The sequence below is a fragment of the Cydia strobilella genome, chromosome 20 (genome assembly GCF_947568885.1).
Source record: "Cydia strobilella chromosome 20, ilCydStro3.1, whole genome shotgun sequence".
Lineage (NCBI taxonomy): Eukaryota > Metazoa > Arthropoda > Insecta > Lepidoptera > Tortricidae > Cydia > Cydia strobilella.
This window is the reverse complement of record NC_086060.1, coordinates 8,239,429-8,267,226: the sequence shown is the minus strand read 5'-3', so window position 1 is coordinate 8,267,226 and position 27,798 is coordinate 8,239,429. Positions and strand designations below refer to the sequence as shown.

The following is a 27,798-nucleotide window of genomic DNA, read 5'->3' as shown; positions in this document are numbered from 1 at the left end:
TATGTAGTTTTATTTCTTTTCAAAATTGATCCCGATTCGTTTAAATTTCAATGTGGCGATGTTACAGAATTTCAACTACATTCTTGATTATATTATTATTACTACAATAAAATAACAATATAAATGGCTGTAAATCAGCTTACCCGTTACATATCACACTTGCCCGTCATGCAAAACGAATACATAAAAAAATTCAGTTTTATCAAATGTCCCTGGGTCTATCTACCCGTCAAAGCAAAATGGCGGGTGGATTGTTTTTTTCGTTAAATTGCATTTATTTACTGAAAAATGTGATGAAATCGATATGCCTTAATTAACAAATGCATTATGTACTAACCATTACATTTAAACAACCTGTACCACACATTTCAAAGTACATTTTCATAAATTATATTTAATACTTTCCATGGCCAAGTTATTGGGACATTATGCGATAAGTACATAATGCGACAACTTAACGCTTTCACAATTGAATTATTTTCATTCATTTAGTTCCAATAAAAAATATATTGGTTATATGCACCACATTTGTCAGGACTATTTAAGGATGGATTCAATGACGGTCAAGTCACATTCTGAAGATTGAGCCAAGTCATATTCTGAGAATTATGCGGTGACTAATTTATCTCCCATTGCCAGGAACAAAGTGGGTAACTTCAATGATTATTCTTTCTTAGATTTAACTTAAAATCGTTCAAAAATTGGCACAGGCTTAAATACAAAAAAAAAAAAAGTATCGTTACGGGTCAATATCAAAGCGAAGCAACCATCTAATAGGGTATTTGACTGTATTTAAAATAAATTATTTACACCATGCAATAAAGCACCTGAAGATCAATAGAGAAACGTAGACAGCAGTTATTTTTAGACACTATTTCTATTTTAAAACCCGTGTAAATTAACTATAAAGAGTAGGTAATTTGATCGTAACGTCACATGCTAGTGTTTCATATAAATTCCATAGTAACAAATCGTTTTAACAGTTCGAAAAAAGAAACTGATTTGACTAGTAGTCAACATACCCTATAAGGTACATGTTCACCAAGTATAGGCCCCTAACTACTAAAAATTACTCGAAATTTAATCTAAATGTCATGATACTCCGTCCAAAGTTCCAAAGAAAGGCGATTCATGTATCTCATATTGACCTTAAGACTAAGACATCTAAATAAAGGTTAAACTTCCCCAATCAGTTAGCTAAGCACAGCAGAGTCGCGGGTAGGCGGGGTGGGGACCCGCAACCGCCTGGCTTCATCTGCGTCGAGCGCTCGCTTCATCTCGTAGTATTTCTGTTTGAAGGATGACAGTTCGTCTGTGATGCGCTGGATCTCCAGGCGTTGGTCTGACACTTGCTGCTCGCGCATGTTTAGCTCTGGAGAAAAGAAAATGGTTTACCTATTCGCAATCCCCGACCCCGTGATCGCCGCCATACACGAGGCGAGCACAAATTATGAATGCACCTATTCCCATCTGTGCCCGGCGGGGACAAAAAGAGAATACACCAGAAAAATTATGTTAGAGTTTGGACCGACCAAGCTCTGCACATACTTTGCAGTGGCAGAGTTTGTAAGTGGCCTCATGGACGGGCCAATTCCTATGAAAATATGACCGATTCCTATAAAACTCGACTCTACCACAGATTAATAAACTCTACACATCTTATACAAACAATACATCTTTGCTATTCGTAGGTACCTATTATTCTTCTAAGGCCCACCATAAAAAAATAGTTATTTGTGCAACAAGAGAGGAAAGTTGGTTTTTCTTGCGAGTGTTTATTATGAGTCCCGAGAAAGCGAAAGCGAGTGATTCTAAGTTAGAATCTTGAGCGTAGAGAGGGACTCAAAAACACGAGATGTAAAATAACTTTGCTCTCGTGTTGCACACATAATTTTTCACCTCAGTAGTGAGAACATGTTAAAGGTTAAAATGTAATTCGAATTACACAAATAATACAAAAAAAGAAAAAAAAATGTAATAAAAGTATTATGTGGCAGTTCATGGCCTTCACTAAATTAAAAAGCTACTTTGTTTCACTCCCTAGAGTGAGGAAAGTCGCTCTTTCCTCACTCCAGGGAGTGACGAAAGTAGGCATGTTCGAGCTGCTGAGGTGAAAAACATATTTTTTTATTTGAACCTCAATGTAATGGTACTAATGGTAAATTGTGATAAATTTCGTTGCATCCCTATTCACCCCGGTTGACGGTACTGATTATGCAAATTTGCCTTGTCTTTTTGGTTTCCTCGTATTGGATTATGAAAAGAAGATTGTTTAACTCGGATGAAAGGCATCAAGCATCATTCTATACTACTAGCTTCAGTTTAGCCTATTGTGACGGAAGGGTAACTTACGGAACCCTACACTGAGCATGGCCCGACATGCTCTTGGCCGGTTTTCTTATTTTATTTAGTATCAGTGTATGGCTTGAGACGTCATATTTAATGTTGTAGTACATTTCTTTAACGTCCGACTTTTGGTTTGGATGTAAAACACAAATAATCGAATATTTTTTACATCATTTTGTTTTCTTTGTAAATTCCTCTTAAAGTGTTGTATATATATTTTGGTACATAGTGTAGAAATTAAATATAGTATATTTAATTGGCTTTCATTTAATATCCCACACGTGAATATGCAATGCATAGTTTGGGTGCAATATTCGCTGAAGTAGATGGCCGTCGCGGCTGTCTCCCGGCAGTTTTTTTTTTAAATAAGGTACTTTTACTTTTAATAAAACGTTGTTTCTAATAAGTAGCCTTGCTTTTTATTGTCTCGCAAAAAGTGAGAAAAGTAGAGTATTCTCCTTTGGGAAAGCTGTTTTCGTCTTGGGCGAGCTTGAATCCCTCGCTGCACTCAGGAGTCCGTTTTAATTCCCTCGCTTCGCTCAGGAATTAACTCGTAGCACCCTCGCTACGCTCGGGAGTTAAATTCGCAGTCCCTCGTCTGCTCAGGTTTCAATATCGCGCCCGTGACATAAAACAGTGCTTTATCCCCTCGGTGTATAATCTACTATTTTACCTATGTCTGACGTACCTAATTTTATTGTACCATTGTTTGTAATTTTATTATTTTATTGACAGTTTTAATCAAATCAAAACAAACCAAAGAAAAACTTTACATTTAGGTATCTTTGTGCTCATCCGGTTGTGTCTGTGTTTGTGATTTCTGTAGGTATTACTTGTTATTGAGTCTTGTAAGTTATGCTTTGTACATGTACCTAACACTAACACTTTTATGGGCTTTGCCTGAAATAAATGATTTTATTATTATTATAGGTACAAATACAGGGAAAATGTCAAATGGGAAATATTAAACTACGAGCGCTATAAGAGCTACGAAGAACTGTATCCAACGATCAAAAATCGAAGAAAATGGCCATTTCCAAGGGCGTCGCCAGGGGCGCGGGGCGGCTACCCCCCCTAGATAACAAAATGTAGGTACGTACGTTCGTATACCTTTTCGTGGTAAACTATTTATTCTATTTATTTATTTTTGTTAACATTTTTTTTTTTTACTTTTGTATGGTATAGTTTATCACGAATATGCGATGATTTCTGATTATACTTCCCACAATATATAAAGGGTGAAAATGCGTTACGTCTAAGATTGACTCCATGGCTTCTAAATAGGTACCTACAGTCGAAGGCAAAAATATCGATCCAGACAAATGGCTCAAAAATATGTAAACACGACTTTATTGTCTAAGGTGTAAGAGCGTACACATATTTTTGAAACTATGGTTATGTATATACATATATTTATGCCCTTGACTGCACAAAATAGGGTCTTTGTATATACGAGTAGTGCAGTTTTTTAATCAACCCCATGACTCCTAACAACAAATTGAATATCTTATTAGGTTATATAATATATAAGTTCAAATAAGATGCTAAATAAATAAGTAATGTTAAAATACTCGACTTCTTAAAATTATTTTTATGATTAACCGGCTCTCCCTCATTGGAATTTATCACTCTGTATAAAACTTTGCTCATTGGGTTGTTTAAGGTTATTGGGTGGTAGCTAAGTTATGGGGGTTTACCTAAAATACGTGTGAAAAATTCTAAATTATGGATAATGAGCCATCTGTATTCATAGCGAGTAAACAAAAACAAAATTATTACATGTACTGAACGAAAATTTGCCATGGCTGGGTACTTATCTGTACTTAAACAAGATGTCACCCGGTTTTTATATACCTACTAACCTACAGACAACCTATAGACAACCTACAGACAACCTACCTACTGGAGGAAGAAGTACCTAATATTATTTGCAATAAGTATCATACACATTCATTTAGAAACCGTCGTGAAATACTTATACTATTGAAAGATCTAAAATCTTTATTATAGACGGTAGAGCAAATAAGTAATTTGTGACGTTTTCAACCAAAAGGTACCACATTGTCGGTTGTCGATAAGGTTGATTTCAAATTGAAGCTATATGGAAATAGCGCCTTATTGACAACCGACAATAAGTACCCTTTTGGTTGAGAATGGCACATTTAGATTTATTTTTAATGGTTTTTAGGGCTCCGTACCCAAAGGATAAAAACGGGACCCTATTACTAAGACTCCGCTGTCCGTCTGTCTGTCCGTCTGCCTCATGAATCGTGATAGCTAGACAGTTGAAATTTTCACAGATGATATATTTCTGTTGCCGCTATAACAACAAATACTAAAAAGTACGGAACCCTCGGTGCGCGAGTCCGACTCGCACTTGGCCGGTTTTTTGATTCCGCTTTAAATTTCTCCTCGCTGCCATACTTATTTCACTCTCTGCAGTTAGTTATTGTTAATTGCCTAACAGTACCTGTGCAAAGTAGCACTGCTCATTTCACCAAAAAGTCATTCGATTTTCCCCACTTCTACATCGAAATGTTTTGAAATGTTTTGAAATGAAATGAAATGCGTTTATTTGCTTAACATTATGTACAGATAAGATGGTAAAGTCAAAAGTATTATGTCCAGATAATGTCAATACCTTATAATAGTAGGCATGCAAAATAATTTAAAACTTAAAACCTATTAACATTATATTACATATTTACACAATCAATTACAATAATTTATTAAACATTTACATTTACAAATTGAAATTAGAGCCAAGAATGGGCGAATTAATAAATAATAAAATGTCACAAGATTAATAAAAATCTACATTTAAATATTCCTTAACGCTATAAAAGAACCAACTTACCCGCTATCAAACACTTCATTTTCGAAGTCCGCTGCGCCAGGGCGCGTTGCGTCGCGTTCAGGGTTTGCTGAAAAATTAGGTAACATGTAAAGGGCCATACACACAGAAAAACAAAGACTCTCTCTTCTGATCCCGAAAGGTAAGGTTTTTTAAAAGAGACATATGTGACGTTTTCAACCAAAAGGTACCACATTGTCGGTTGTCGATAAGGTTGATTTCAGATTGAAAATTGCGCCTTATTGACAACCGACACTAAGTACCCTTTTGATAGAATGGCACATATTGTTGGCTTAGTCACGATCTGTCACTAACGAATCGATAAAGCCTCCGAGCTTGTGAATTTCGGTTATTAAGTTTAGGAGAGGTGTACCTAAAGCCTAAGAAAAATTGTCAGCTGAAGCAAATGGCCCTAGCAAAAAATAAAGTAGACAGACTCACCTGTATCTCAGGGCTGGGCTGCAGCGCAAGCATGTCTTTTACCGCCGTGTATAGATTCTTCGTCTCTTTCAACTCCCTGTCCTTCAGTACTAGCATCTCGCTCTGCGCCAGGACTTTCCTGGAAAAAACGTTACAGCCAAGATCGATTACAAATCCTACAAGTGATTAAAATACATAATATATATAATATAATAATCACTATCACTACACCTTATAAAACAAATTCCCCTGCCGCGTGTCTACTGAAGGGATTTCGATTGGGATCATGCGGTTTTCACCTATCAATACCTACACGTTTCCACAGGGTCGGTAACGCGCATGAGACATTGTTGCAGGCATCCATAAGCCACGGTTTTTATCAGTTTTCTTTTTCTGTGGAAACTTATTTAGTTTTTTACGAATCGTAAAATAATGATCGATTTCGCCCACGTTTCCTTATAGGATTTCATCTACCTCAAGGAAATACTGTATTTGATTTTGACTAAATCCTCCAAGACTGTAGGTACCTAATATTAAGTAGGTATCTAAGTACCTACCATTAATAAATTGATTCACTATGTTGATTTATTCTTACTTACCTAAGTGGACGACGCTAAGAAATTAGTTTGCCTTTAACCTAGGTTCGAGGCTAAAATCATTCTTCTCGTACTATAAAATTTATTGTACATTGTTCCTATATGCTATAATTATAAAACAATAAGCAGATGACCAGTGGCCAATCTGGTACAATAGATGATCTTGATCTCAGATCTAGGCCGATGCAATCAATCTAACCATCACGGCTTCCATAGTTCATGGACCTACCCAATCTGCGTAGATTTAAATAAACAACAGTGTTAACCTTCCTTTAGATTCTAAAGCCAATAGTCTAAAGACCAATTTTGCCAATCACTTTAGTGAAACTAAGACCGTTTTGGCGTTTAAAATATGAATTACTAGCTTTTGCCCGCGACTTCGTCTGCGCGGACTTAGTAACAGCAGCTAAAGTAAGTATAGCGCCTGGAAAAATTCTCATAGCAATCTAAATTTGAGCATATTATGCACACAAATTAGCAGGCACTTCGTTAATTATCTCAATTCCACCCCGCTTTTCACTTTCTTAAGGAATGATTTTCGGGATAAAAACTATCCTATGTCCTTCTCAGGGACTCAACCTATCTCTATGCCAAATTTCATCTAAATCGGTTCAGCGGTTTAAGCGTGAAGAGGGAACACAAAGACAGAAAGACAGACAGACAGACTTTCGCATTTATAATATTAGTATGGATAGTATGGATGGATTTTTTCAGTCCTCGAGCGCACGGGTCTAGCACGATGTCGAGGCACGAACGCGATGATCAGTTAATTACTTATCGTGATGGGTTACAATTAGCGAAACTCTTTGTCGGATAATTGGATTACACACTTTGTTTGCATTGGTTTCACGGGCTTGTGAATCTAGTACTGGGGCCAACCAGTTGTACTTGGGTATGGGTAAAGGTCTCCATCTCCAAACAACGGCCCGCCGGTAGGATCCGGTATGCGAGACCATAATTTTGACCCGCGGAAAGGAACCGAGAGGGTCAATTGTACCTATAGGTATATATTTATTCTTTCTGCACGACACGTTATACACGGTGGCTAAAAAATAAGTATACATTCCCGTTGGCAGGGAGACTTTGGGATTATACTAAGCAACTTTTGCTATGGGACCAACCCCGATAACGCGAAAAAGAATTCGGCTGTTTCATTCATTTTGGCTGGTACATTTTCTATGGGAGGGTAAAAAATTTTTTTGCGATTTCGTGGTTGGTCCCATATTAAAAGTTGCTCAGTATAATCCCAAAACCTCCCTGGCAACGGGAATGCACTTATTTTTTTGCCACCCTGTATATAGCTCCAACTGCAGGGCACGTTAAGGATGGTGCTTTTAAATCAACGAGCCTAAGTATATCATAGATCCTAAATTTTTCCATATAAAAGACCGCATATGACGGCGCTGCGCTAAATATAATTTAATTAATCCATTAACATTAATTTGCGTATCTAATTAAACACGAGGCCTCAAGACGTCGCTCACAGACGCCACCATGGCAAAAACTCGACCTTAACGATGGCTGTTGGCTACAAAGTCAGACACCGGAGACACTTCAGAACCGTGACGGGTCAAGGCCCGGCCATTCGCAGGCGTCGGAAACGGGCTAATGATTTACCATTTTAATTGTCTTTGGCACTATGATTACTGATTAAGGTACAATGTACGACCAATAAGAGTCGGTTGCAACTTGCAACACAACTTCTGAAACCGTGATTGCGTGCAGGCAAAACTTTCATCTCGGTCGAATATGGTTGGTACTTGGTATAAACCCTAAAGGGTTCCTAGGATATTGGCTAACACGTTGGCTGCCATGAGCATCACCGATGGGATCACGTAATCATCTCTGTGTGGCCATGAGCATCACCGGTGGGATCAAAAGCTCACTTAAATTTCTATTGGGCGTGGGAACAATACTGTAGGTGTAGTATGGTGGGCAGCCAACGTGTTATAACGTGTCAAGCTACAAAACATCCAACGGTGAACGTTCAGTAAGTACACAAAGCCTCCCCCCCTCCAGTGCACGCACTCGAAAGGGTTTGCAGCATAATAGCTCGCGTTCCAGGTTGAACGCGAGCAAACTAAAGGTCCTAAGGGGCTAGTAGAGTACGCGTTAGGATTAGGTTTTTCTGTGGCGTCTCTAAAGTCTCCTCCAGTGATCACACTCGTCAAGGTTCGCGCTCCAGGTTGAACAAACTATAAGGTTCACCCTTTGAACCCCACGCCTATCGCGCGCGGTGCGCGATCGTGAACACGGAATGCACGAAGGTTGATATTGGGCTGTACACGCGTAGTTAACGCCTTTTGCGGTCAAAGTGTTAAAGGGGTAAGGTACTTGTAGACGTCAGGACTAACTTCTGTGTGACGCGTAGCTTCTGCGTAAGGCGGACGCTCTCAGGATCAGTGCCCTGGAGTTTTCTCCACCGGTGGACGTTTTGAGGCGTTTCTAGAGCCTCTTCTAACGCGCGTACCCGTAGACGTTCGCGGCCTAGCTCGCGCTCCAGGTTGAATACCTACGGAACAGAAAATATGGGTGGTCAAATTATGTTATCTTTGCTCACTGTTACGCGGGCGAGGTGTTCAAATCACCGCAATTATATTGTAAAGGGGAAACGGCGGGTCTACATTATTTTGAACACTTTTGCTGTTGATTGTAAATTATGCGGTAACTATGTATAGGTATATGCATCCTTTGTGCTGGTCCAGGTTGCCAAGCGCTTACGTTTCGTTATTGTACAGTACCATCTACTTTTTTGTCTTAGTTGAGTAGGTATAGATAGGTATTATTTGTATATGGCACAAGTGAAATGTACCTCGAGTCGTAGGTCGGTCATATTTTCTATCCCCTTCGACAGCAGGTTCTTCTCTTTCCTGAGCCTGATGATCTCCAGCCGCAGCATTCTTATGTCCTCGACTCGCGCCTCGTATTGCCGTTCTCCTAAAAGCGTAAAGGAAAGGTTTATATCCGGGCTTCTTCGTAACTCTTAGTTGACGAAGGTTAGCAGGGAAAAATTCAGACCCGATGTCTGCGGTCAGGAAAATCTATATTATTACATTGCCTTGCCGATATATCTGTGGGCAAGGCAATCTGTCAATCGATCTGAAGAAAATCAAAACCAAAAGCATCTGATTTGAATACCTATATTAGAGCCAAGGAAATCGGGCTTTGACTTCAGGTTTGCCTGCTGTGGCTGTAAAACTGTAAAATATGTAGAGCAATTTCCTCAGACCTTAGGTAATCTAAAAACCTATATATTTTCTACATAAATGCATTCGAAATGCATTTAAAATTTTTCGTAACGCGGGCATCATAATTAATTTACAATGTATATTGTAATTACCATATTTAGCCTCAACATGCCTCAATCATTAAATCAAGCGGGATACGTGATTAAAACATACCTCGGTGCAGCGTGACCTCAAGGATGCGTATCTTCTCATACAGCAGGGCGATCTCGTCGTTTCGGCGGACCAGTTGGGCGCCGACCACGTCTCGCTCGTTCATCAGGCCCTCCAGCTCCTTGGTCAGTTTGGCGCGGGCAGTGTCGCCTTCCTGCGTTATGTACAATGAGTTATTATTCATATAGAGAAGCCATACCAAACAATTAAATAAACGTTTATTTCAAGCTCGTGGCTTATAAAATGTTAGTTATGTACAATAAAACTTAAAGACTACTTATGTTAGTAACAATAAATATCTTAACTAAAATCACAATACTTCACCGTTACTGGGCTTGTGAAGTCCACAACAGTGCATAATGTACGGACAGTCAATTCTGTCCGCAATCATAGTTAGGATGGTGTTGGGGACAATGAAATTGTCGCAATCGCAACCTGTAGGCGAGGGGAGCGGGGCGTGAACCACGCGACAAAAACGTCGTAGGAAGCGCCGTGAAATTCCTCAAATCATCATCATTCATTCATCACCCTACGTAATTACGCCCGGAATTAAACTCGTTCAAAGTCATTCATGATTAATAAATTTTTACAACTTGCACGATTGTATTTCCAGTCTACATCTGTTAGTCATATATCCCACATGCAGATAAACAATCTCTCGTTTTTAACCAAAAACAATCAATCGTCTTTTATTTAATTTGTCGTCGTGATTTACAGGCAGCTATCGGTCAAAATCACACTCAAAACCACACCCAGCCAAAACACACACAAGGGTTTTGGCTGTATCAAAATTATATGCATTTGTTCCAGCGTTCTTCAACTTACAGGAAATGACGACATCAGAACCTAAATCTGTAAAAGACCTACCTGAATAATCCTATTCAGCCGTGCTTCCTCCTGCCGCAACGCCGCAATATCCGCCCTGGCGTCCGCGAGCTTCGTCACGCCCGCCTGTATCTCCATCCTGAGTGACTCCACCTTCTTGTTGCATTTGCCAAGCGCAGCTTCGCATGATTTCAGACCGGTCTCCTTGCCGCTGATGTCTTCTTTTAGCTGCTCGATTTGGTACGCTAGCATCTAGACAGAAGATAATGTTGTTAATATAGAGATAACGGCAGAATGGAACAGATAAGCCCAAAAAGGCAGTTATAACACTTGTGGCAGAGGCAAATTGAAGACCAGGCAGGCTCTAAAATAATAAAGCTCTTACTTTTTTCTCTAGACTTCGCTACTGCAAGGAACTTATGCATTGCTGACAGTAGATTTTACTATTTCTTACAATCAGGTGAGGTGTTCAAATACTTCCTGTTTTAACTTACTTCTATGTTTGAGTCCCGGGGAAGGATACCTGATAGTTTTATCAAGGAAATCATCATTCTACCGTATAATTTCTACGCAACTTACTCGCAGTTTCTGCTTGAGATCTTGAACCTCATCTAGCGCGTCGGTGTAGTTTTTATGCAGCACGTTCCTCTCGGCCCGTGTGGTGTCTAAATAGGGGATTGACAGTCATCAGCAACAGTTAAGCAGACATTATATGCCAAATAGTCTACTACGAAATATCATCTCGATTTTGATATTTACCAATTGTTTTTCGTATAGCCTGGCAAATAATTAGGAACCAAAAACTTACCTAGCGCGACGCTCAGTTTATGCGTGTTGATCTGTTCCTCGCGTAATGCCTTCTGTAGATCCATAATATCGGCCGTACGGAGGCGAACTTCCTCTGTAAAGCACAACTCATTTATTTTATTGATTTGTTCGTCGCTAGAAAATAAAATCTCCAAGTTTTTTTATTTGTTTTCACTGACCTGATATCTCATCAATTTTTTCGTTCAATGCAATTGCCTCCTCCAGCATTCTAAAAGTACAAAAAAAATTACAAACTCTGCCTCGCACAATGACTTATAAAGAGCCCTCCTGTAGGTTAGCACAGGATTAATTTACAGGATTTGTTTGGATAGGACTACAAAAAATGTAGATAGGTTATTATCATTAATTATATTGGCCTATTGTTAAACTTACACTTGGATCCCTAAGGAGTAGACGCGGAAGGAGAAGGGGGATATAATCTATTCCAGCCATACTCAACCTTTTTTTTAAGGCAAAGTATCAATTCAAGGTATTTATATACCTATCTATACTAGGATCACCAGGCGGACTAATAAAGTCGGGCGGGCTGCAGGTTGAGTGTCGCTGATTTAATCTTATGTACGATTCCCACCGAACGGCTTGAGTCGGGCCGCGCCGCCGCCGGAGCGCATTTTCAATGTGTCTATACATTAGGTATGGCGAGCGATGGTGTCCGTGCGGAGCCGTCCGCATCTACGAGCACGCGCGCGGCTTGCGGCCGTAGAAATGTGAAATGCGCTCCGACTCTGCCCGTTCAGTGGGAATCGTACAAAAAAAGATATCCCCTACATATTATGCTCGCTCACCTATCCTTGTCCTTCTCCAGCTGTCGGATGACAAGTCGCTGCCGGTTCACCTGTGCGTTGCTCTGATCCAGCTCGGTCTCCAGCTGCTTGCGGCGGTTATCCATCAGATTTAGGGCGTGCAGGTTCTCGAGGGCTTCGTCTGAAACCAAACAAGCCTTAATACGAAATTCGATACAGTAGACGACGAAGTACGTCGTTCAGCAAAGGGTTACTTTAAATAGAAATGAGATCTTTAAGAAAACCGAGGTGGTTGACATAACTCGGGGAGTTTTGTTCTGCAGTGGACGTTGTTCGGCTGGTATGAAGCAAAACCCAATAAATTACTTTACCGTGTCCTTTGAAACCCTTACACGGTCATATTACAACTACATATTTCATTTGGTTATCTACGAATTTTGCATGAAATTGGATGCATATTCAAGTTGTTTCATATGAACCGTGCGCGTTGAAGGGTCTATCACCTTGTGACTAGAGTCGAAAGCTTTAACACGTTCCCCTGTCCAGGTGTCCCCAATGTGGGGTCATGAAGTTTTTTCAGGAGTCCGTGCTTCCACTATGGGGTGACAACTTCAAAGTGGAATCACAATTGGACGTGTGACTTTGTCATATTACCTTTTTGTATGGGGACAGTGAACGTGTTAACAAGTAACGCCTATAAGCAGGTCCATTTCATTCCTATAAGATGGGGATACACTCATGGAAATCATATAGAAATTCCAGAGGATATGAATGTAACAAAACAGGAAGAAAAAACCCATTGGGGTGAAAGACTTACTCTGAATCTTCTGCATGCTCTGGTTGAGTATCTCCTTCTCTCGGTTGAGGTTCTCGATGTCTCGCCTGTCAGCCTCAGCTTTCTTGTTACCCAACATGATTTCTCGTTCCATCACGGCCACTTGCTGCCGCAGTCCGTTTCTATAGATCGAGACCAAAAACTATTTACACGTCTGAACCATCTTACATCAAAGACTGCAGATATAATTTGGAAGAAAAGGGTAGTTCTGTTAAAGTTACCTAAATGTAGGGAAATGATCGGCGGCGTCGTTGGCTAATACCTAATATGACACGTAGGTTTAGGCAGCTTCACAGTAATCATTCTGGCATAGGAGGCTGGGATAAATAATTTTAAGTTAATTTCGCGCCGGCCGACACTCGTGTCGGTTCCCGGCACGATGTAAAAACCATTGAACTGTACCGTTCACTCTCCGTGTCAGCTTTCATTTGCTCGAGCCGCTGGTACTTCTTCGTGTGCTGCACGGCCTGCTTCATCAGCTTCGAGACCTCGTTCCGCATCTTGTTGTTATCGCTCGTCATGTTCTACAAGATAAAACGTCTTTGTAGGATCCACAGTGAAATAAATGGCCGTTTAGAATAAAGTTGCAAGAGTAACGAGAAGATCTGTAAATGTTTAATGAATAACTTTCGATTCTCTCACAAATTATGGGAAATTAGTTTTCGCGTTAGTTCCTGTTGTCTCTCTGAAATAAGTTCTTCTAGACCTACTGAGATTTTCTTCGCACTCGCGAACTCTACATTGGTGTTTTCGAGGGTCTTGAAGTTTTCCTCCTCAGATTATGCGGCTATTTACTTATATGACACATCTCTCAGCTCTAACTACAGTTCTCTAGTTAAATACACCTTCTCTGTCAAGTCTCTTAGTTGGTCCTTCAATTTTCTGGTTGTAATTGTGAGATCCTTCATCACCTTCGTAAACTATACAATTAGATTTAGTTAACGAAAAGAATTCACTCTCTAAAACTTGTCATTTAGAATTTTAGATGAATGATATTTTTTAACAGAAAGTCCAAATTCTTTTGACAGCTTTTTGAGGATCGAATCCCCTAAATTACGTCGTTCGTATTGCTGTTCTCTATTGGCTCTCTAAAGTATCCTCCTCCTCAGTCTGGACAGCGTACAGCGTATATATAACATGTCCTTCAGCGCTAACTACTATCTAGATCTCTTTCTGTCTACTCTCTGCTATTACCTTCAGATCTCTGGAAGTATTGTTGAGATTTTCCTTCGCCTTCGCGAACTCTACATTGGTGTTTTCGAGGACCTCCCTGAAGTGGGTGGCCTTGGCTAAAGCCGCCTCCTCCTCAGTCTGAGCCGCTTGAAGCTTATGTTGCATGTCCTTTAGCTGACGGTCGCGGCGCTCTATCGTGTGCTCCGCTTTGGACAACTGGGAACATGTAAGGGTCAATCAATATCAATGCGTTAGGGAATTTTACCAAACAATGTCTGGGTAATAGCCGAATTTTTAAGTATGTATAAATATGTAGATTTGTTTACATAGGTTCTACAGAAAGATGTAGGTACTTCTTCGGAAATATGATCATAAGATCTTTGTTTTGGCAGTTGAACCGGTATATTTACGTAGAAGATATGTATCTTTACGTTTGAGAAACATAACTCTCTTAATTGGTAGTTGGGTAAAAAGGAATGTGTGTTAAACTGACGATTGAAGTAAGTTAAGATAATATCTATATAATACCAAAGAGAATTGAGTATAGAGGCGTATTGCCAAATTAAATTTAGTAATCATAAAAATTTACTGCCATCTTTCGACACAGGACTAAAACTCTTAGAATGACATTATTTTTTTAATGATGAATAGGCAGGCGTTTGACCGCGATCCCACCTGATGGTAAGTGATGATGCGGTCTACGGTGGAGCACGCTTACCTATGAGATACCTAATATTAACTCTTGCCTTGAAGAGCCCCAGATTGTACTCATGCGGATTGTACTATTTGACCCATGTTCTTTCACTGTATGTGTTAGATATCAAACGGTGTCGCCATCTACTCGAGGTATAGGCCAAAGGTATATCGCCATCTATTCCAGCATATTTTTTTCTTTATTTTTCGGGGTACGTTTTTTTCTTAGACTTTATTTATCTTAAGTACACACTCAATAGATCTTTGATAATACCGTGTCATTGAGATTTTTTATCATGACCCTGCGCTCCTCGACGACGTTCTTGAGGCCCTCCACCTCGCCCTTCATGTGATCCACGAGGCGGTTCTGGCGCACTGCGTTGTTGCCGGCATCCTGCAATATAAGGAGGTCGATTCCACATTTAACAATTAACAACAGTTATGGCGAACTGGTTTTGATACAACCTTGACGATCGTCTTGGTGATTGGCGCGTATTGGTATTTCTTCCACGACTTTCACTTCATTTCGCATGCACCAATCAGTGTGAACGATCTTCCAGGTCGCATCAAAATAAGTTGTCAAATCTGAATACGGATTTACCATCATTATCACCTGCTATATCAGTCAAATTAATATAAAAGTTTATAATATTGTCTTCGGTTACCGCGATAGTTACACATGACATAAAACGTCGGGATGTATTATAAATTTAATATACGCGATATAATCCGTTTTCATAGTTTTATTTCATAAAAGTGTATATTAATTTGATTTATAGTCCTGTTGCACCAACCACAATTGACGGACTGATAAACTCCCTAATAAATGGTACCTACTTAGAGTACTTAGTAAAATTTGTTATGTTACATGTACAGTATGAGTATGAGTACATCAGTAATTAGAACCAATAATTAGAAGAAGCCAACCATGGTGCCAGGCGATGAAAAGGCAGATGCCTGGCTGAGTTTTTGCTCCAACTCCTCGATGTAGCTGGTGGCTCCGCTCAGCCGGTGTCTGACTACGTCTAGTTCACCCAGTAGCCGCTGCTTTTTGAATTAGAACCTACCTCAAGCTGTTCTTCCAACCCGGCAATGGTATCATCAGCCTTGTTGAGCTTGTGCTCCAACTCCTCGATGTAGCTGGTGGCTCCGCTCAGCCGGTGTCTGACTCCGTCTAGTTCACCCAGTAGCCGCTGCTTTTCTTTCTCGAACTTCTCTTTTTCTTTAGCGGCTGATGTTGCGCCACTAAAGTATCCAAGAAATAAAGAAATAAATTAAAACAAGTTTTTTAACAGTTTTCAATGATTCACGGTTAGTTTCACTAAACTTATATTGACCGGGAATACCGGGATATAGATCGTGATTACCTTTACCCGCCCGAGCGCGGTCTACAAAACTTTGACACCCACCCGCTATCTTCAGTTTACCCGTGAACAAGATGCATGTAACTGCGTCGAAAAAATCGGGAGCTCAAAAACAATACTATAGGTAATCACGGTCTATATCCCGGTCAATATAAGTTTTTTGTCAAACATTTGATATTCATTCATTTTTTACACCTACAAGCTTTTATCGTTGACTGTACTTATTTCCTTTTAACAGGTAAGTAATACTCATCGAGACAATTCTAACAAACCCTACCACAATTATTCAGGTTGCGTTGGTTTATCACAGACTTTACATGTGACAACCTCCGTTGTCCGTAATCAGATCAGCTCGTTGGTACCATAATATTGCATTGTCACCCAACTTAATAACGGGAAGTGGGTCTAATTTACCTTGGAAATTTTGACCCGAACAAACATATTACAAATTAAAATTGCAAGTTAAATAATACCCATAGAACAGGGAACTTAGCACGAGAAGAAATTTCGTACATGGACCCGCCAGTTGCTTCCCTACTCACTCACTACTGACACTGTTTCTCTCTCTGTTTGTATCTTGTATCTGTCTCTGTGTGTGCGTCTGTTACTCTGTAATCTCCGTATCTGTTATTTAATTTTTCTTTTATGGTGCAATAAAGTGTATTTACTTACTTACTGTCATTAAATACTCACGGATCGTCGTCTCCGTCTCGCTTGAGCGCGGTGAGCTCCTTGTCCAGCCTGGCCACGGTCTTCTTTATGGTTACTATGTCTATGTACTGAGAGTTTGTCACTAAATACTCACGGATCATCGTCGCCTTGTCGCTTGAGCGCGGTTAGCTCCTTGTCTAGCCTGGCGACGGTCTTCTTTATAGTCTCCAGAGATTCGACGCTGGCGAGCTCACGGACATGCATTGCGTCCGCCAACGCTCGGGCCTCCTCTAAACGATAGATAGGTACAATCAGTTGTCAATAGATTTTTTTAGGGCCAACCCACACTAGCGTATTTTGAGCGTCGGAATTAGCGCAATGGATAATGGCGTCGATGCGCAGTCTTTGTGCCAACGTTGCATCAAGCAGCAGGCATAGAGTTGAGTATAGACGCCGGCGCTCGGCAGACGCTAATGTGGGGTGGACTTAGTCACGAGTAAACAAACGTAGTCAGGACAGTTTATTAGTTGTTGTTGTTTAGGCTAAGCTTCGCCTTCCCATAAAAATTAGGATGCATTTTGGTTTCCTTACCTTAGTTTGCAAATGCCGGCCGTAACAGAGACAGTGGACGGCAATAAACTTTACCTGAGCTAACCTTTCTTTCAACACACTTTTTTAAGTTCTATTGCTTACATTTATGATATCGCCTGACCGTCTGCAAGATGTTTAAACGATTTTTGCCCTTAAGGTGCTTTACCGGGAATGTCCTCGATTGTATACTTACCGATATCCTGACGCAGTTTCTCAATGGTCTGGTTGGCCTCACTGATCTCTGCCATGTAGTCTGCGATTGTGTCGTCGAAGCGGCCCATTTTCGTCTACAAACAACCAGGTTCTCATTAAGGTAAATAATCATCGTTTTTTAAGCTAGGTAGGCAATACTCTAAGAACAAATTAAATTAGGTACTTTCTTATGAACATATTTTAATTTGAGTTTTTTACAAGTGCCGGGTGGCCGAGCGCTTCAGGCATCTGTCGCGTAAACGGAAGACGCTGGTTCGATTCCAGCTCCGGGCACTGGACGCCTTGGTCATTTTTTCCTTTGTACATAAATGATATTTATTTCGTTTTCAGGTAGGCAATGTTACGTATGATAGGCAATGTTGAGCAAGTTTCTGGTAATATTATTTACTTATGCGGTCTGGTAAAAAGACACGACCTGTTATCTGAAAATTTGTCGTACAGTCGAGTTCTTAAATCCGGCAAAGATAGATATAACTCCGTAATAGATGGATACAGTCTAAGGAAAAAACGTGCCTCGAAAATCACGAAAATTTGATTCTCGATCAGAGGGCGCCACTAGTTTTGGCCTACTCTCGTATAGAGGGCGTTGACGGTTACGTTTGTTATTTATAATTTTAACGCATATCCGTTAAAGAACATGGATCAAAATCATATAAAAATAATTAATGCAAAGAAAAAAATCATATATCCATATTTAAATACATTTTAACGTGTTTTTATAAATCTTCATTTTTAGTAGGGATGTACCGACTAGTCGCCGACTAGTCGGGAAAGCCGACTATCCGGCCACATTTGTAGTCGGCGATTAGTCGGCGACTAGTCGGCCAAAATGGCCGATTAGTCGGCCTTTTATTAGTTACAGAAAAACAGGTCATAAACTAATTAAACAGCAAATACATTTGATAAAATTTCCATTTTATTCAATTAAAATAATTATACTTTATACCTGTTAAGGGTGCATACGAATATTGTCATTCAATGGCATGGAATATTGTCATTCAATGACAACTACAAACGTTTTATTACAGTGCCTATGTAATTTTTATTATTTGAGGCGTCTTCAATTAAATTACTAGAACAACCTCACAAAACGCGAGTCTCTTAAGAAAAGTCTATTTTGCTCAAAATGCTCAAATGGCAATTGGCTTATTCATGCATAAATTTTGTATTTTTCCTTCAAATACAAACTTTATGCATTTTTATTAGAATATTAAATGCCGTAATATCTTGTAGCATATGCATTTCCTTGGTTAAATTGTAATTTAATTGCTTAAAATGTGAAATAAAATGCATTAAATTACGCGCAAAAAGCTAAAACGACGAAAGGAGCTAGAAAATTGTTTTACAAATGCATCCTAACTTAGACAAAGCTGCTGCAGTGACCATCTGAATGTAAACTTTAAAGAGAAATAATGATTTATGAATTTGGCCGACTAGCCGACTAGTCGGCCGACTAATCGGCCATCCGAGCGCCGATTAGTCGGCTAGTCGGCTAGTCGGCCAAATCAATAGTCGGTACATCACTAATTTTTAGTTTCTAGGCATGTCGATAGATGGCAGTGAATTTACAGTGGTTACAAAATTTACTATGACAGTACCGCGCTCTATCTTATTATGTCCTCTTTGAATCCGGTTAGCAATCGTCACAACTCTGACGGTCAATGTCAAATTTCATACATTTTGTCATGAAAGTGACAGTAAGACAATTTTTTCACACTATTACAATGGATTAAGGTGAAGAAATGTATACATATTATGAACTCGACTGTACTACTCTGTCATTTCCCGAAATAAAATGATATCATAGAGCATGGCCTGAGACAGTTCAATAAAAAAGCAGATTTCCTGTCTAGTGTCGTGCATATTATTAATTATTAAATTAAACACTAGAAAAATATTACCGCGGGGTTATCTGGTTAAAACCTATTTGAAAGTCTGCCAATCTAGAATTGGCCTCAGATAATTATCTAGACTGAAGGTGGGAGCATTTTCCGGTTTGATTAAAATTAAAATTTAATGGCTTTATACATAAACACTTTACTGGCCTCAATTAGCTATTAATAGTTTGTCTTTATCCGTCACTTTGACTTAGGTACATACACAGGTAGGTATATAGGACAATTTGTAAGAACGGATAAAACTTAATTTAACTAAATCAGGTCCGTAAAGTTTTATGAATAAGGGGAATACCGGATGTCGGATACGACACAAAGTATGTAATACTCTTACATTTGCCTATGTCATTTATTCATATAATGTACCGAATAAATCTATATTGCTTAAAAGAAAACTATTAAATAAAGTAAAATAAAAAAAACGGACTTGATGCCACAGAGCACTCACTAGCAACTATATTTATTTAACCTCAGTGCAGGCACATGTAAATCCCATACAAGATGTTTTCCCGTCTATGGACGGACTGCCACATCTCATTTTCTATAAAAGTTGTACCACATATTGACAGCTCAGTATGTACCTATATACATCTTCATACATTGAAGAGGCTCGTGCGTGGCATCTCGTCTATAGCCGTAACGTTCTCAGCCATTTGTCAGCCGTGTGCCACAGCATGTGTCATGGCCCTATACGGGTGGTGGTGATGCATAAAGTCGGTAAGTAAGTCACTTTGTGAATTTTGCTGTGGCACCAGAGAAGAGAACCTTGTGGTGTACCTAAAACGGCAGAAGATACTTGACTTCATTATAATATTTATAATCTTATTAAAACTCGGCGTCTGAAGTGGACGGGATAGCGGCTTTGTCAAAGTAAAAATCATCGGCTTTTACGTCTACGTGTTAATATTTCAATCGTATCACTGTTAGTATACACAAAAGATAATACTGTAAGTATATCACTAACCTTGTAGGCTTCGATTTCAGCCATGTTCTTGTTTTTATCGTCTTTCAGCTGGTAGTAGGAGTCGTAAAGCTTCGTGTACACGTCCGAGTACATCTTGAGGCCTTCGGCTTCCCGCATTTCCTCCAAAACCTTAGGAAAAGTATACAAATATGAGTCGTGTTTAGATACTGTATTTTTTTATTAAAGTAGCTCTTTTTAGCTGTAGCTTTTTTTCCACGACTAAGATAAATATATTTTTTTTGTGGTCTATTTTGATGATGTCGTTTCGATGAATTATACTTTAACAATATTACTATAAAGAATTAGACCTTGACGGATTAAGGTCGAAGTTTGATTTCTTACAAGAGTACTTTAATTAATAGGTAATACTGCTTGAATTAAACCTTTAATGGTGGGATTCCACTAGTGTGCAGTGTGCAGCATATGCTTGTGCCGCACACGCATAGTGCCGCGCACTGGTGGCACTGGCATCCCGGAGTCCCCGGCAAGCTCGGCCGAATTTCACCTTCCCATACAAATGGAGTTCCGTTCTCATTTTAAAACTACGTGCTGGATTGCAATGAAACTGTGCACATACAATGACATGAGGTATATCTAGGTCTGTAATTAGTTTATACAGCTCCAATTTATAAAACAAACGAAATAGAGCAAAAACAGGTTTTGTATGAAAAACTTAAATTCGCTCTATTTTTTATTTTATTTAACTATGGTATCTGAAGCTACATAAACTAATTACTAGACATTAGATATAACTTATCCTATTGTAAGTACAAAAATCAACGTTTGTATACTTTGTATGGAGAACCGAGCTTGCCTCTTAAGGATCAGAACACCAGCAAACTTACTTTCTCGAACTCCTTCTCCGCCTCCGTACATTCCGAGGCCACGGTGATCGCCGCTCCGAATCCCTCCTCCTCATCGTCTTCCATGGTTCTCCTCTACAGTATCAAAAACCTCACAGTAAACAATAAAAGCTAATATAAAAGGTGTGGTGTGACTGAATTGTTTTGCTGTTGTCTTGGTAACGGCGTCTCTAATCTCTATGCAAACTTCAGCGACACAACTTCTGTTTTGACATACATGTTGCTTATGTCAATGATTTTAAATACCATAAGATTTACAATTGCGAGAAACCTTAATATTTACTAAGGTTTCTTTAAGTCATTTCGAATACAAATTAGGGCAAAGAATAAGTCGAAAAGGGTGCCGCCAAGAGGAAAATTGAGGGGAAATCGTGGCGGGTGGGACGTTTTCTTGACAATTTGATATAGGGTGGGCTATGGATGGGGGTGGGCCAGCGATAAAATTCTGTTTTCGTATTGACGTCTTTCGTTAAAATGCATTTATCATTGGCCCACCCTATAAAATTAGCTTGATAATAATGATAAATTGATAATATAAAAAATAAATAGCCTTTTTAGAGTAGGTAGGTATTACAACAAACAGGTTTTATCTGAATAGTGCCTGTGAGTCAGTGAGTTTAAGGCTGGCGTCCACTAGACTCGCCGAGGCGAATCGAATCGAATCGCAATAATTCGCCTTCTATACATTTAAGGCTGGCGTCCACTAGGCTCGCCATAGGCTCGCCGAGGCGAATCGCAATAATTCGCCTTCGATACATTTACTATGAAACTGCGTCTATTAACGAAGAAAAAAAAAAAAAAAATTAAACTTTATTTTTATAAAAAAAAACACATGTAATATTTAACTTAACTACTAATCTTAAATTAAAAAGATTTTTTGAGTTAAGGAGTCTTATCTTATATTCAATATTTATACATATAATTTTTTTCTAGGTACATAGGTCATATATTAAATTAAGCGATTTCGGTAGACTGGCCTCTTATTTTAATTAAGTATTTTTTAATAATATTTCTTGCTTGTTTACTCGTTCGTCCTTCTATAAGTGTTAATAATTCCTCTGAAAAGAGCCGCGGCGCGTCGAATCGAATTTACCATTCATGGTAAATGTATATATAGAAGGCGAATTATTGCGATTCGATTCGAGCCTAGTGGACGCCAGCCTTAAGTATTATATTCTTTGACAGGAATTTGATAGGTAGTACATGGACTTTCAAATATATTATGTTGTTATTAATTTATTATACTGTTTCAAATGATCCACGAAACACGGCGGATCATGCTGCAGACATTTTTATTTATTTTGCATTCTGCTGTTTAATGTATAACTTTGATAGGATATTATGGAGTGAATGGCAAGCGCAATGGGTGCAGTTAATGAAGAATGCTCCTGGAGATGCAAATAAATAAAAATGAATTCTTGGACATCATTCGGCGGTTCGTGGTCTCGGCCGCCATTATATTATGCTTTGTACTGCTGCTCCAGCTATCCTCCAGTGCATCGTGAAGGCCTCGACGGATGACTGAATATTAACGACTTACTGTTATTTATAACTAATACACTTGACGTTGGCAAATTGCCCTGGTAGCAGAGAATCCATTTATTACAAATAAATAAAGAAGGTGCATGAATATACTATTTTGACAAGAATATAAATATTCTAACGGATTTTGTAAATAAGAAACAAAAGATAAAAAACTCACGAAGAAGTAATACTTATTAGTACTTCACTGATTGGTGAAATAACGCCAATAACAGATGTGCAATCTTATATCCAATTTCATACAGAAGAAAAGGAGGTTCTTCGCCTTACACCTACAGGTCTACGTAAGTACTTAGGTACCCTAGTAGTTTTTGTGCTGCGAATCGGGTCAAACACACAGAGAAAGGTCGCTTGTACTATAAAAGTAACGACTCTGGTATTTATTTACATCTCATTTTTCTTATTTGAGTCTCAAGTACTAAAAAATATATCCCGCCTGTGGGGGTGCACAGTAAAAAATAACTAGATTCCTTTAACTTTTCGATGTCTACAGGAAAGACGCGAACGAGTAAGCATACTATAAAATGTGTATGACTCATTCCTCTTGTGCACCTGGTATCGGCGTGAAGTGAGTAGATACGGACTATACTACGGACCACTCACAGAGATAGACAATTGGACATGTAGGTACTCTAAGAGATCTGATTTATTTAAACCCACTCACTTATTGGTTCCCTATTTGAGGTGATCCTATATCTCTGCATAAGTCGTATATTTTCATCAAAATTTTTTTTCACTTGCAGATTCTGTACATTGTACATGGCTATGTATGATGACACGAAGCTAAGAAGATTAGCGGGCAAATCCCGCCTCCTAATCGTTAGCCTGAGGTAAACAAATAGGTAAGCTAAACTGATTATTATGTTAGGGCTCTAAGAATCTCGATCTTAAACAGTCTCCAACAACCTAGTTATTAGTGAAAAGTTCTTCTCGACATATTTTAAAAGACATAGGAAGTTGCTATTGGTCATGGTTGTTTAGCGTTGGACCAGCAACAACGCAGCACAACAAACAACAAGTACAGAACAACAGAAACAGAACAATATAAGAACAAGTACAGTCTGGCAAAAAAGAGTAGAAATTAAAAAGTGGCAACACTGTAGTCTCGTCCCTTTTAAATAAATCTAAGAAAAACGGGACGACACTACAGTGTTGCTACTTTTTATTTCTACTCTTTTTTGCCAGGCCGTAGAAGGGCAGTTTATGACATTGATAAGTTAAGTCAAAGACTCAAAACTCTTACCGTTGTTTTCTTATTTTCTTCATTGAGTTATGATTTCTACTAAGCAAATAAAAAGAAACTGTTTCAATGTCTTTCTTTGTTTTTATTATTATTTAAATTTAAAACACTTGATCTTATACAAAAATCTCCGCGTTGTCAAAATTATACAGGTTGACCTTAGTTATTGGACAAACCCTGAAATCCCACGTAGGGTTACTTCTCAGGAATGCTCTAACGTTAATATTTTATTAATAAGAACAAAAGATAAAAAAATAAGATTTCAAACAAAAGTTATTTGTAAAAATCGACAACAAAAAGAAACATACTGTATTAATAATTGGCAGAGCTAAAGTCAATTTATTCGAAAATATGCGGCAAATGACGGCAATGATGACATTTGTCAAAAGTCAAAATCTTATTAGTCTCATAAATAAAAAAGAAAATCAAAAAGGTCAAAGAAGGTTTCATACTATTTATTACCTCAGGAGCTAACACATACAGGCTGCTCCAAAGTAAAAAATCGTAATTTGTTAATTTCTTCGTAACCGCTACACTGGTTGTTATGATACTTTGTATACTGGTTCTAAATACCCTAAAGCATAATTATGTACATTTCGGCTTTGTCCAATGGCTAAGGACACCCTGTAGAGCAGAAAACAAAACATCGATAACATCCTGTAACTAAAATTAAGTATTCTTGCAAATAAATGATATTGATTGATTGATTGATCAAAAATAATTTAGACCGACCTACCTAGCGTAGATTGGCACCATTCATTTATTACGCCCTATGTAAGAAAAAATAAGAAAAGGCCGACCCCCACTTACAGGCTTTACGTAAGAATCTACAGGAAACAGGAAAAAATGAATATCTACACGTTTCGCTTTTTTTAATTGTTTATTTTTCAAAATAATCATTTTGGAACGTTTATTTATACCTTTATAGGTACTGGAGCCCATTTAAGCTAAGGTACTGCACCGTGTTTGATAGCATAGTGTGGGTCAGAGTTATTTTAAACGTAATAATTTCATAGAAACTAAAAAATCGATCTATGTTATCTTACGTAAGAACTATGAAAACCCCCTCCCTCCCCCTTGTAAGAAAAAATAAGATATGTTCGAACCCCCTCCCCCCTCCCCCTAAATCGTCTTACGTAATAAATGAATGGCGCCTTTGCCACTGTTCAATTTATTTTTTAATTTGAATATACCTACGTATATTGCATCATTTCCATCGATTGCTACCGGGATAGGGCCTTCGCAACTGGATATCAGGGATGATGAAACAAACTCGCGGGGTTGCGTGATCTTGCCCTTGGCATTTCAAGTACGCAAACACATATGATGCTTATGCGGTATTGAACCTTTAAGTCTAAGGAGAGACTTTGCCTCCTTGTGTGTGTTCTACCGCTTGTACAATGGGCTGTGCTCTGAAGAATTGTTTGACATGATGCCAACGGCCGCTTTCTATCACCGCACCGCTCGTCGTCTGCAGGCTGTTGATCCTCACACCCTAGAACCTAAATGGTCGCGTACTGTGCGGTTTAAGAGGAATTTCCTCCCGCGGACGCTTCGTCTGTGGAATGAGCTCCCTGCCGAGGATTTTCCAAGGGACTGCATTATGGGGTTCTTCAAATAAGGAGTGTACAGGTTTTTAAAGGGTCGGCAACGCGCATGTAATATCTTTGGTGTTGCAGGCGTCCATAGGCTACGGTGACTGCTTACTACCAGGCAGGCCGTATGCTTGATTGCCACCGACGTGGTATAACAAAAGTGCACATACTTATAAAGAGTATTTTGGATTTCTCCAGAACCCATCCGATCCTGACATGATAATAATATTGATAATAATGGGACCAAATGTCTAAAGTTTTCCCTACACAAACATACGAGTATATATTATTATTAAATTGGACTTCTAGGGAAATAAAGGAAATAAGGAGTAATCCCTGCCGCTTCTTTCCGTTGCCCCACGCGACAACATTTCCATCTTCACCACTTAGATGGTTGGCAGTCCTCAATCGTGCGTTTCTCCAGAAACTTCCAGCTAAACTGTGGAATGAACTATCGCCTGCGGTATTTCCAGACCAATACGACCTTCAAGAAAAGAGCGTACCTACTCCAATCATAAGGCCAGCAACGCTTTTTTAATAATAATACCATTTCGGTGGCAAACAAGCATACGGCCCGCCAGATAAGCATTCAGTCACTTACACACCCTCTGGTGTTGCGGGAGTCCATGGGCGACGGTAATCGCTTACTATTAGACGATTCGTCTGCTCGTTTGCCTTATATAGGTATCATAAGTATTAGTATGTATGTTACTAACACATTATGGACTTTTGTTCGAAATAAATTATTATTGATTGATTGATAAAAAAACTTCGGAACAGGACTAGGCCTAGAACTTCGACAAATCTTGTATGGATATAACATAATGGACATACATTAAAATAACAATCATTATCTTGTGTAGTTCAATACCCTGGCAAATCTAGTATAAACTTATAAACAACCATTTCTGTGTAAATTAACTGGTTCTGTTATTACATGGTTTAATCATTCATGAATATTTTATTGAAAAGGGCATAACGCACATTACGTAGGTATATACAATAAAATCAAAAAGGAAAAATAAGACTGGGTTCAGAAGACTTTTTCTTTTTACCTGTACTGGAGAGACAATGTAATCAACGGCAGAGCTCTCAGGTGCTTGCTCCCATTCCGCCGGGCGTCGAAAATAAAACCTTGGAAAACTTGTCAGATGCCTAAAATAAAATTCCATGCACATGCATTAAATCATCATGGTCTTCCTCGCGTTATCACGGCTTTTTGCCACCTCTCATGAGAGCCTGGGTTCCGCTTGGTCACTTATCCCAAAAGCGACTGCCATCTTATCTTCCAACCCAGAGAAAACTAGGCTAGTGGGTTGGTCCGGTTTCCTCACGATGGTTTCCTTCCCTGAAAAGATAAATGTCAAATGAAATATCGACAATAGGTTCCGAAAAACTCATAGGTACGAGCCGGAGTTTAAGCCCATGACCTCCGGATTGCAAGTCGCACACTCTTACAGCTACCAGCGCTTTTAAATATATCGACCATATACATATATATAGCTCCAAATTAAATGCCATAACAAATTTAAGTGCAATTATATTAAAGTTCTAAAGACCATTAGCCATCAGGTCAATTGAAAATCCCTTACCCTTCATCCTTGACCCCCCCCCCCCCTCACAAATCGCAGTCTGATTGGCCTAAGCGCCGTCTTCCTGATTAACTTCCAATTAGAGACCTCGCCAATTACGATGCCTACTCGCTCTAGTTACTCTACCTTTCTCGCTCTTTGGTCACAATACCTATTATTCTAATCAACTATTACCTATACCATCTTATACGAATAAACTTCCAGTATTTGTCTCAATTGAAACATAAAGGGTAACCTGCTGACGGAAGTAAAACTTCTAGCCTGTCAAACTTCCTCATTAGATTCTGAGGATATAATTAATAACTATTAAAGTATTCTAAAGCTTATTTATAAGATAGGTTGTTTATTTAAAACGATTTGCGCTAGACATATTGATTGCTCGTCTAATTTTATGCTAGACTAGCTATGACTGTTGACTTGATACACTAAAATACACTAAAAGGCATTTAAACTGGTTTTTGTACATGAACATTTTGATATTTACGAGTCGCTTTTCGGTGAAGGAAAACATCGTGAGGAAACCGGACTAATGCTAACAAGGCCTAGTTCCCTCTCTAGGTTGGATGGTCAGATGGCA

The 27,798-nt window shown here is 39.0% G+C and overlaps 1 protein-coding gene across 1 annotated transcript; it reads right to left on the bottom strand.

Annotated features, from left to right (window-relative positions):
* Window positions 1–1,162: 1,162 nt before the first annotated feature.
* LOC134750628 (cilia- and flagella-associated protein 58-like) lies at window positions 1,163–21,394 on the bottom strand. Its single transcript, XM_063685847.1, has 20 exons — window positions 21,235–21,394; window positions 20,390–20,518; window positions 17,511–17,604; window positions 16,881–17,016; window positions 15,779–15,956; window positions 14,986–15,105; window positions 14,040–14,234; window positions 13,248–13,369; window positions 12,828–12,967; window positions 12,053–12,191; window positions 11,426–11,475; window positions 11,248–11,340; window positions 11,019–11,104; window positions 10,482–10,691; window positions 9,618–9,768; window positions 9,029–9,153; window positions 8,571–8,728; window positions 5,642–5,759; window positions 5,204–5,270; window positions 1,163–1,372 (listed from the first exon to the last, which is right to left on the bottom strand). Exons 1-20 carry the CDS (start codon window positions 21,316–21,318, stop codon window positions 1,194–1,196), a joined length of 2,574 nt encoding a protein of 857 aa, XP_063541917.1. The 5' UTR covers window positions 21,319–21,394; the 3' UTR covers window positions 1,163–1,193.
* Between the last annotated feature and the right edge of the window lie 6,404 nt (window positions 21,395–27,798).